The 10467-nt window shown below is 57.8% G+C and overlaps 1 protein-coding gene across 1 annotated transcript in view; it reads right to left on the bottom strand.

Annotated features, from left to right (window-relative positions):
- Positions 1-10138, bottom strand: part of DOC2B (double C2 domain beta) — a 36016-nt gene extending 25878 nt beyond the window's left edge. Inside the window, exon 1 of the mRNA XM_009278202.1 lies at positions 9808-10138. Within this exon, the coding sequence (XP_009276477.1) occupies positions 9808-10138 (331 nt within the window). The remainder of the gene's footprint in view (positions 1-9807) is intronic.
- Positions 10139-10467: the final 329 nt, after the last annotated feature.

The raw sequence follows: 10467 nt of genomic DNA, 5'->3' as shown, positions 1-10467 counted from the left end.
CGCTCCCCGCCGCGCTGGGGCGGGTGTAGCGGGAGGCTCCACAGCACACAGGAGAAAGCCAAGTCAGCAAAACTTGACAAATCTGCGTTTTTGTTCGAGAGCGGAAGATGAAGCCTCCGGTTTCGGAACCTCATCATTTCCACCTGCCCTTTAATCAGCCGCTTCCCGCCAGCCCCGCCGCTCGGCCCTCCCAAGTTCAAGCTGTTATTTTATTTTTATCACAGAAGGGGGCCCACGGCTTAGCCTGCTGGCTTTGGCAATTTATAAAACAAATTAAAAGCTTGGCGTGAAAACAGACTTCAGCCAGGAAATACTGACAAAGCCTCCTGTCCCCTCGGCGCTGCAACCTGCCCCAGGGGCGAGGGCAGCGGGGAGCCCGCTCCGGCAGGATGGGCAAAACCCAAAAGCACCGTCACACAGCAGCAGATGCTTGTTTCGCATTTGGGGACTAAGGTCCTGCTCCCCAGCACTGGCGGTCCACGAGCAAACCTTGAGCAGTTCCCATTCATCTCGGAACTGCAAGGAGGCAGGAGGGCACGGACAGGGATGCGTGGCTCCCCCCAGCCCTGCCAGGCTCCGTCCCCAGCTCTCCTCCAGCCCTGGAGGGGTTTTCCTCTCTGCAGGAATTTTTTTCGTTGATGGTGAGTCTCGATTCCCAAGGAAGGGTCTGCCTTCGGCAGAGGGATGTGGAAACATCAGCAGAACATGTTGTGCTAATTGCTTAAAAACGCAGCCGTATGGAGATGACAAAAGGGATCAGGCTAGCTTGGGGTTTGGCAGCTAAGGTGCCGCTACGGAGCCGAGGGCAAGTGCTGCTGCCAGAGCCAGGACCCAGCAGGGCGGCGGATGCTGAGGACACGTCTCCCGCAGGAGCAGAGCGCCTGCGGCGCGGACGCAGCCACGCTGTCTCCGTGGGAGATGGGGATCATCCTGGGGATGCACTGCTGGGTGACGGATCCAGCACAGCGGTGAAGGCAGAGACAAGGCTGGCGCTCAAGCTGCCTGCCTCCCCGGCCGGCCGCTCCCAGGCAGACTGGCCCCAGGGTTGCTCGAGCATCTGAGGAGATGGCAGGAGACCTCCAGCTGAATCCAGGGGTGGGAGCCACCCTGCAGCCCACAACAGCTCTGTGCGAACCCCCATGGGACCGCAGCCCAGCTGGAGAGCCAGCCCTGCGCTCCCGGAGCGGGTAGCACGCCGAGTGAGCGGTCAGGCACGCCAACACCAAAACACTGGCACAGGTCTTACTCTCACCCCTCCTGCAAAACCACCGGCAGCACATCCAGCCCTGGCTGTGGGAGACTTGCCATCTCCAGCCAGCAGGATTGGGCCCAAAGCCTCTGGGCTGCAGCAGCCACCCAGGGACGCACCCTGCTCTGAACAGGGCCCTCCGCAAAGCGGCTGAATCGCCCTTCTTTGATGGCTTTCCTCCTCCCACCCATCCTCGCAGCTGAGATGCAGCTCGATTGTGCTCTTAATTAGGGGAGCGAGTGCCTAAAAAAGAAAAGGGCAGCAATTAGACTCGAAGCGCTGTTACTAGACGTATTTAACTTGACTGGGCTATTCCGAATGCTGCCCTCTAATCACACAGGCTGCAAATAAAAAAATATAAATAAATGTCTTTGTCAGGCATTACAAAGGCAGCTTTCCGCTCTCCAGACAGCGGGCAGGATGTATCATTATTATTACGATTATTCTGCTCCAATGACAAAATAACCATTAGGAGAGCTGAACTCATTAGCAGGTTCTGACCCTCTTTCCCCTCCATGAATTGGGAGAGATTGATGGGAAGGTGCTGGCCAGGGTCTGGCATTTAACACAGGCTCTAAAAAGGAAAATAAATCTGACTTGCACAGGAACGCGGCCTCTTCTCCCACTGACCTTTGGTCATTTTGATTAATTCAGTGGGACACAAAATTATTAGAGGCCAGCATAACCGGCAGATGCGTCTCCGGGCTTAGCCGTGGGATACGGCGAGCCCGCCTGGAGCCCACGGGCAGCGCGGCGCCCTGGCACAGTGCCGCTCCCGCCCTTGTTGGTGGAGTCGGCAGAAATTGTTTACTTCTGACATTTTCCATCAGCGCCCAGGGTGACGGGGAGGCTGAAGTAGCTTCTATTTATACCTGCGGGATGAAAGGCAAAACGTGGTGATAAATCTGTGCTCTGCTCCCTTATCCAGCCCCTGTCCTTGCAGGCTATGTGCCCTCGCCTGGCCCATGCAGGGCAGCAGATCCGCCCCCTCGGTGGCCTGGGACACCCCAAGGAGAAGAGTTTCTCAGCCCAAGAGATGCTCAAGACATGGAAGAGGCACCGACACTTGAAGCACGGACCCACAAGCTTCAGCACAGCCTGCAGTGGAGGGAACCGACGATTGAGTGGGCTCTTTACCTTTCGAAGTCAGGGAAGCTTTCGCATCGTGACTGCCATTAGAAAGCCCGGCAAGGCTCTACGCTGGGAGAAACTGAGGTGTGCACAAAAAACCCACTATAGAACTAATTAAAAAGAAGTGCAAAAGCCTTAAGTCCCTCTGCTTATCAACATTGCTGCTCCCAAGATAACCTGCTCATGGATTTTGTGCCAGGGAGATCAGAGTGGAGCAGTAAAAAGACTGCTGGGGATTGTCTGGATTAGCTCTCCCTTACAGAAAGCACAGGTTCAGTAACCTTCAGACTGGGTATTTTTTAATGCACTATAAAAGATAGGTCCCTATTCTTCCATTGCTTTAATTTTCCTCTGCAATGGAGATAATTTTAAAGGTCCTGAAAGGCAGCAAGTAATTCTGTGCGCATACAGCCCCATGTAAAATGTCGGTAAATGACTCCTCAGGAGGAACAGGAATTATTTCTTGCCATTTCCAAGCAGGGCCACTGAAGATCGCTTTGGCAGGCGGCTGCATGTGCTCCTGCCTCCCCGGGTGCAGCAGTGCCTCGTCCCGGCCCAGCGGCACATGGCAGGGCAGTGCAGGCAGTGAGCGCTGGGGCAGCTCGAGGACCAACTCCCTGCCCCACGTGGGAGCAAGCCCCTTAAAGCCCCCAGGGTTACAAGCAAGCCCCTTAAAGCCCCCAGACCCCCTGGAAAACAGTTCCGTCAGTCCCAGCAGCCTCCCACAGCCAGGGCTAGCTTGCTCAAAGCCCCTTAAAGCCCCCAGGGTTACCCCCTGGAAAACAGTTCCGTCAGTCCCAGCAGCCTCCCACAGCCAGGGCTGAGCTTGCTCAGCACCCACAGCGCTCCCAGTCCATGCACAGACCCTCTTGGGCTGCTGCTTGCGACTCGTGTGCCTCCGCGGAGAGAGGGTGCGTGGCTTGTCAGGGATGGATCCCACAAGGTGCTGAGTTGAGGTGCTGCAGACCCCGACGGCTGCAAGCCCCCAGGTCTGATGGTAGCACTGACCTCTGGCATGAACGTACAGCCACAGGCATCGCTGCGGGTTTCCGCATCAGCCAGGGAAGGTGGCAAAGGCAGGTGGAAACAGGACACTTCTGAAAGTCAGCATCACCGTGAGCTACTCCGTGAAAAAGCTGTCCTGTGGAAGGTTTTGGACACGTCCCAGGGGCAGCACACCATGCTGGGACACAGACATTCCCATCGGCACGGGAGCATCATGGGACTCTGGTCCATTGCTGCAGGCAGGGAAGGATGTTCCCAGTCCTACGTGAAAAGCCAGCAGGGACCGGATCCAGCACACAGGCAGGAGACCTTCCTTCCTCGGGAGCTCCACAGATGTGGTTGAATTCAACAGGATCAGGAGTGAGGAACAAGCACAACTCTTCCTTCTTGCAACTGCTCCCTGCCTTGTCGTGGGTTTTTCACTTAAAATCTACAGCAATCAATAGTTCTTCATTTCGGAGACACAGCGCCAGCCCCTGGCAAGCTCCGGAGCAGGGAGCTGCTTCTTTGCAAGGCTGGTTGATGGATGCTCATCAGCTCTTCTGTCTTCTCCAGGAGGAGTGTTCAGAGGAACACTTATCTGCTCAGAACAGTTCAGGGATGCAATTATGTTTTACAGCACTAAATGGTCCCTGATGTCAGCAGCAATTAGACTTCCAGCAATTTCAATTTAGAGATGGCCTTCAAATCTCTCCCTTTCTCTCCCTTTAATGAAATACAGTATTGCAATTAACAAGCCCCCAAAATTGCCTTCAGTGTTAAATACAAAGATGAAAGATCCGGGAACTCCTTGGGCTCCACGTTGGAGCAAGCCCCCAAAATTGCCTTCAGTGTTAAATACAAAGATGAAAGATCCGGGAACTCCTTGGGCTCGAACACGTTGGAGCGATGGGTGTCAGTGAAGGGATGAGGGCGGCAGAGTCACCGCAGAGCAGGGAGCCTCCCTCCTCCAGCTGGGCATCATCTCCCCTCCTGCACGCCGGGACCAGGGGAAGGTGAAGGGCTGGGCAGGCTGCTGGGGAGGGAGGCAGCCAGGCAGAAGGAGGGCTCCTCGCTAACCAGCAGCTGCGCAGCTCCTTCATTAGCAGAGATGCTGGAGGCCGTGGCCCATATGCTCCCTCCATCGCTGTTGGAGGAGGGATGCCCGGACAGACCCTGCTCACCCTCGTGTACTGGCCCCGCCGGGTGCCACACATTTATCCCCAGCACTTCAGGGTGTCCCTGGCTATGGCCACTCCCTGGGAACGAGCATCTCCAGGGGCTGAAGGCTCCTTGGAGGACCAGGAGCACCTGATGCACAGCCTCCACCTGGACCACCGACGGGGCAGCCGGCAGGAGAGGGCGAGACCTCCCCCCACGCCAGCACCTTCCCGATACCTGGGTATCCTATGGGAAACCAAACAGGAGCTAATCCAAAGTCACCTCAGTTAACACCCTGCGTCTCCCTTAGGAGGGCTAGAAGCTCCCCGATGCCCTTAAACCTCAGGTCTGACACCACCTGGTACCTACACGTTTCCTTGGTGTAGGCAGCTCCGGCTGCGGTACAGTTGGCAAAACCATGCTCCAGGCTCTGCTGAAATCAGCAGTGGTTTGTTTAGTTTCCTGAGTAAAATAATACTTCTTTTGGCCTTATCTGGATTGAAAAGACGATTCAAAGGTTATAAATAGCAGTGGCAGCATATGCTAAGAAGCTGCGTTTCAGAAGTAAATATCCTCATCGTTTCAATGCACATTTCCCCTCGTCGTCTCTCCTGCCTCCTCCTGTCTGGCCGAAAGCATTGCCAGGTGACTTGCAAACCCTGCACCCCTTAAGACCTTCATTCTTCTTTACGTCTTTAAGCAGCCAGTAAGTAATATCTGCATGATGGCTTTGCCTGCCTAATTATCTCCTTTGCTCAAAATAAGAGTCTTCCTAAATAACTTCTGTGGCGTTGCTTGCAGCAGGCGTCACGAGCAGCCATGCACCAGGACAGACCTCTCAGCTGTAGTTTGGAGAAGTTGTTTTTATGCTGCTGCAGCTTGGAAGCTCACGAGCCTGCTCCTCCCATGAATAAAGCTGGGCATGCTATAAAATTGGCTGGGTTTGTACATATATAAACAGCCCTGGAGCACTGGCAGGAAGGGTACATGGGCAGCTCTTCCAGAAATGCCAGCTCCCACTGCAACCCCCTCCTCTCAGGCTGCCTCCCCATCTGAAAACCCAGAGCCAAACACATACAGAGGAGGGAGGAAATTTGCTCCGAAGCCAAGCAGCAGCTCGGGGGAACAGAGCATTTCTTCAAGGGCTAGAAACTTGCTTGCACGTTACAGAAGAAGGATTGCCACTCCGTTCAGTGCTGTCCCCCAGTGAGAGCAGCCACGGCAGCGGTCCCTCAGAGGGGCCACATTTCTACCTCTGTGCTGCTTGCGCAGAGATTTCAGAGACCTTTAAAAATCTGTCAGGTACAAATTCATGCTGGTGCTGTGGAGGGGAAAGCGCAGCCACTCGAGGGGCAGCAATTTGCTTGGAATCGGGGGAGATGGGAGGCGAGACCCAGCTCCTCGCAGGTGGCACATTGCCACCTAGCTGGCATTTGCTTATTTTTCTTGTGAATCAAGTTCCCCTGGCAGTGTGCCGCCCGACTGGGTGGGAAGCATCCCTGGTGGCTGGGGACCCCAGGGTACTGCTGGTGTCACCAGGCACCAGCCAGGAGAACCAAAGATGAGGTGAGAGCCGGGTGTCCCGAGGCAGTAGGAGCGAATCCCCTCCCTTCCCATCCCCAGATCCCTGCTGGTCCTCTCAGCTCACAGCAGATGCTAGTGCTGGTCCAAGGGCACCAAACCACTCTTCTGCAGGGTTTGTACCAAACACACGTTTCCCCATCTCTCCTGCCTCATTCCACCTCCTCAGCAGCTCCGTCGGGGACAAACCCACTGTGGGAAGAGTCCTGCTCTGTACAGCTTGGGCTCTGGTCCTGGAGTGTCCCTGCAGAGTGGGGACAGAGGAGGCATAGGGCAGTAACAGGTCCCTCTCCCAGGGGCCTCCCAAGGGCCCTGGGATGGCAGAGGGTGCCAACTAAGACCCTGCAAATCCTCACAGCAGCGCTGCTGGCAGGTCTGATGGGAAGGGCTGGCCCCATGCAATTCCCAGTGCTCCCAGAGCCAGCCCCGACATCTCCGCTCATTATCTGCTCTGTCAGCTCCCTGGCCCTGCTTGCTCCCTGCCACTTGCTGCATTCAACAGGCTGCTTACGGCTGCCCTGTGGGGACCATGCTTGTTTTCCTCGGCACCTCTACAGCTCCCGAGTGCTGTGCTCCCCAGCTCCGCAGGGCTGCAGTGTGGTGCCCCAAACCACTGGCCTCAGCCCCACGTGCCCCAGAGCCATCAACCTGAGCCTCTGCATCAGCCTCCCAGTGACGCGTGCCATCTGCCCGTGGCAGTGGGTCCCCTCCCACCCCATCGCACCTCGGCCAGGTCCCTGCCCATCTCTGGAGGGATCCCACCTGCCTCCTGCGGCCCTAGGATTCTTGGTTTTCCAAAGCACCGAACACACGATTGCACACACACACACGTCCCTGCTCCCTGTGGATGCCAAACCACTGCGTCAGGCCACCCTGCTTGGATGGGAGCAGACATTGATGCTTCTCCCAGGGCTGCCCTGCTCTGGGGCTCCCCACAGCCCAGGGAGAGGCTGTCCGGAGGAGGGAAGCTCCTGCTGGCTCCACAGGCACCTCCCAGGATTGCTGGTGGGGTCAGGAACACCACTCGGCAAAGGATTAAGAAATATGGTACAGGGAGCCAGCCCAGGCGAGCTGCAGCAGGGTGCAGGCAGGACCTACCCTGCACCACTCCCTGCAGCCCTGCCAGGTCAGGCAGAGAGGCTGGCAGCTCCGGTCCAGCCCCTGCCCGATGCCACCCTGCAGTGCTGCGGTGACTGAGCAACGCGGCCCCGTCACCCATCAGGCTGGTGCTGCTGGAAACCCAGAAACACCAGGCTGGAGAAGTAACCCCAGGCAGGAACGAGTGTAGGGGAAACCCAGACAAATGCTGCATTTCTCCAGGCAGGGGCAGCTCTACTCCTCCCACCCGGCCAGCCAGCACCATCGCTTCAGTGTTGGAGGAGGGAAACCTGCAGGCAGGTGGGACAAATGGGAAGGAGCCATCCTCTCCTCCTCCTCCCGATGGATCCTGCCATGGCAAAACCCTCTCCCTGCACCTCTCTGGGGGCTGTGCTGGGAGTATCTCTGGGGAGCGAGGCAAGACACACCCCTGCCCAGCAAGCCCTCGCCTCGTGGGTGCTGCACCCAGGCTCTGACACCACCGTACTCAGAGACCTTGGTCAACTCCCCAAACCCTGTGTGGCACCAGAGGGAACTGACACTACCTAACCCCCAACACTGTTTTGCCGTACAGGCGGAGACAGGTTCCCCAGGGGAAATTTAGTGCAGGTGACTAATGCAGCAGCCCTGAATCACCCACCAGGGATGTGGGGGAGCTGAAAGACACTCCCCAGCGTAGCCGATGGCTCAAGTCAGGCTGCACGAATCCCTTCCCAGCTCCCCACCTGGGAAATGGGGCCAGCAAGGCCCTGTCTGGCTTTGCAACTTGGTTGATAAACATGGAGGAGTGACAGTCTCATCCTGCACATTTATGCCAAGCAGTGCCCTGAGAGCGGCTGGGATCATCCCGTGCTGTCCCCAGAGATGTGACATCAGCAGTGCCACCTCCTCGCTCTGCTCTTAGCACCGCCGTGCCTTTGCCAGCGGAAAACCCACCACACCTGGCAAAACAGCCTCAGCAGTTTACCTGACACCTGTTACGCTGCAAGAAACACTTCCTAACACCAGCCAGGGTGAGACAAACACCCGCCGGCCCCCGGCACCGAGCCGAGCCACTTCCAGCATTGCTGGCGGGACTAAACGCAGAAGGCAGCGCCCTGGGCAATCTCCCCACAAGTCACCCGGTGAAAGCGCTGCGCCCCACGGCCCCGAGCACTTTGGCTCCCGCACACACCTCTGGCCCTTAGATCCAGTTGCTCCCATTTCTATTGCTGGGATGAGCAAAGACGATCTAATAATCAGAGCAGCAAATAACCCAAATCCGGTTAAAGTCACTGTTAACTGCCTGGCTGGGACAAACGCAGCTTAGCAGAGATGTTCTCCCTGGGAGCGCAGCGGCTCTCACCTCCTCCAAAGAGACCGTGACCCCGACACCGGGATGGGGAGAGAGGAAGCATCAGTTTGGGGCTTGCACCCAGAACCCCAGCCTCTCCCGGAGCCATGGCTGGTGGTCAGCAGGCAGAGTGGGGCACGGGAGCGGCTGTGCCGCCTTGCAGCAAGCACAGCCCTTCGGGGAGCTCTCCCTGGGGTCATGCTCTGGGGTCTGGCATAGCTGACAGCAGCCCAGGCCGGTCCAGCACCCAGCAGCGAGGGAGTAATGCCAAGGCAGGGCTGTGACATTTTGCACAGGGAAAGCCACCGCCTGCCCGGTGCTGGGCCGTAAACAGCTCAGTGTCATGGGAGCTCAGCCTCCACCTTCCCCCAGGACGAGCACACAGCACCACTCAGCAGCACTGACTCCCTTCCTCGGCATCTCCCAGCTTCAAACTTTGTGCTCAGCCCCTCGCAGGATCTGGCCCCTAAAGGCTGGGCTGAATCAAGACCTTGGGTTTTAACCGACCTCAAGGAAAGCAATGCTATCCCAGCCACCGCGGCTGGCAGAGCCAGAGAGCAGCTGCTTTGCAGCCTGCAAGCTCCACCGAGCTGGGTAGGAAGGACGTTTTGGGTGGGGAGGGGTTAACCGTCACTGCAAACACCTGCATCTACCAGAACCAAAGCCTTCTGTTCAAAAGCCCCCCCGGTCTCGTGCAGGGCTCTGTCTGCAGCTGGTGGGTGAGGAATGACACGCCGGAGTTTGCTGAGGGAGAGGGCAGAGATTTCCCAGGCAGATGTCATTCCGAACAAATCTCCCCAATCTGGAGCTGGGCAATGCTGGAGCGTATCGCCAGCTAATCAGCAGGGTGGCTGGAGCAGGCTGCACCACTGAGACGGATTAACCAAAGGGTCTGAGCCCAGCTGGCAGCTTTCGGAGGCAATGAACTGAGCAGGGACAAGGCAGAGAAGTGCATCAACCACAACGGCAAAGCACAGCAACTGGTGGCTCTTGGGAGACTTCCCTAGTTTGGGTTCAGTGGCCAGACTGGCTGCAGCAGGGACACTCCCAGGGCCTCCCTCCACCCGGGGGCAGCGCCGGAGCCGTGCTGTGACAGCCTTCCTGGCTAGAGCAGAGGGCTTGTCACTGCTGCAATGTAATCCCAGGGATGGACAGCGTGGCCAGCAGCTGGGAAGGGCGCACGGCTCGTGCAGCAAGATGGGGGACCAGTCCTAAAACCCACCCTTGCCCTCAGCACCCAGCAAACTCCCGTGGAAACTTAGGAACTCACTGCAGTCGTCGGACTCGTAGCCCTCGGGGTCCACCACCTCCTCAGGTGCTTGGCACTTGGCCGGCTGCTCGGCGGGCGTTGTGCCATACGCCCCGAAAAGCTGGTCCACGTCCTCGTCCTCCTCGCGGGGGCCCTCGGCAGGGCTGACGGAGGGCTGGCTGACGGTGGAGCGCAGGGCGCTGCTGCGGCCAACGGCGGCGGGGAGCCCGCGGGGAAAGCGGGGGAAGTAGTCGGAGATCTGCTTGATGGGTTTGATGGGGCCGGGGCAGACGTCAATAGCCATGTGCTCCTGGATACTTATGGTCATTTTCTCTCCTTTTCGGAGTGTCATGCATGCTGCTTTCAGCTCCAAGCTCCCCCGGAGAAGCCCGGACTGCGCACAAGGGAGCCGTGAAGTTTCTGCCAGGGGAAGCAGAGGCAGGCGAGGGGGGAAGGCTCTGGCGGGCACCTTACGTGGTTCTCGCGCCCTGAGCTTCAGATGCCGCACGCATGCTGCTGCCGCCAGCTCTGGCTCTCACACAGTCCCTGATCCTGCCAGCGCTGCCTGTGAATAAGTGAGCTAGACGGAGAGACGGATAAGAGGCAGGGGGTGGGCTCTCGGGTGATGTCACCAGCTAGCAACAAAGCGGTACCCAGCAGCGGAGAAATGAGGGCTGTGGC

Source organism: Aptenodytes forsteri, unplaced genomic scaffold, assembly GCF_000699145.1.
Source record: "Aptenodytes forsteri isolate BGI_AS27 unplaced genomic scaffold, ASM69914v1 Scaffold66, whole genome shotgun sequence".
Classification (NCBI taxonomy): domain Eukaryota; kingdom Metazoa; phylum Chordata; class Aves; order Sphenisciformes; family Spheniscidae; genus Aptenodytes; species Aptenodytes forsteri.
This window is presented reverse-complemented; position numbering and strand designations above follow the sequence as displayed.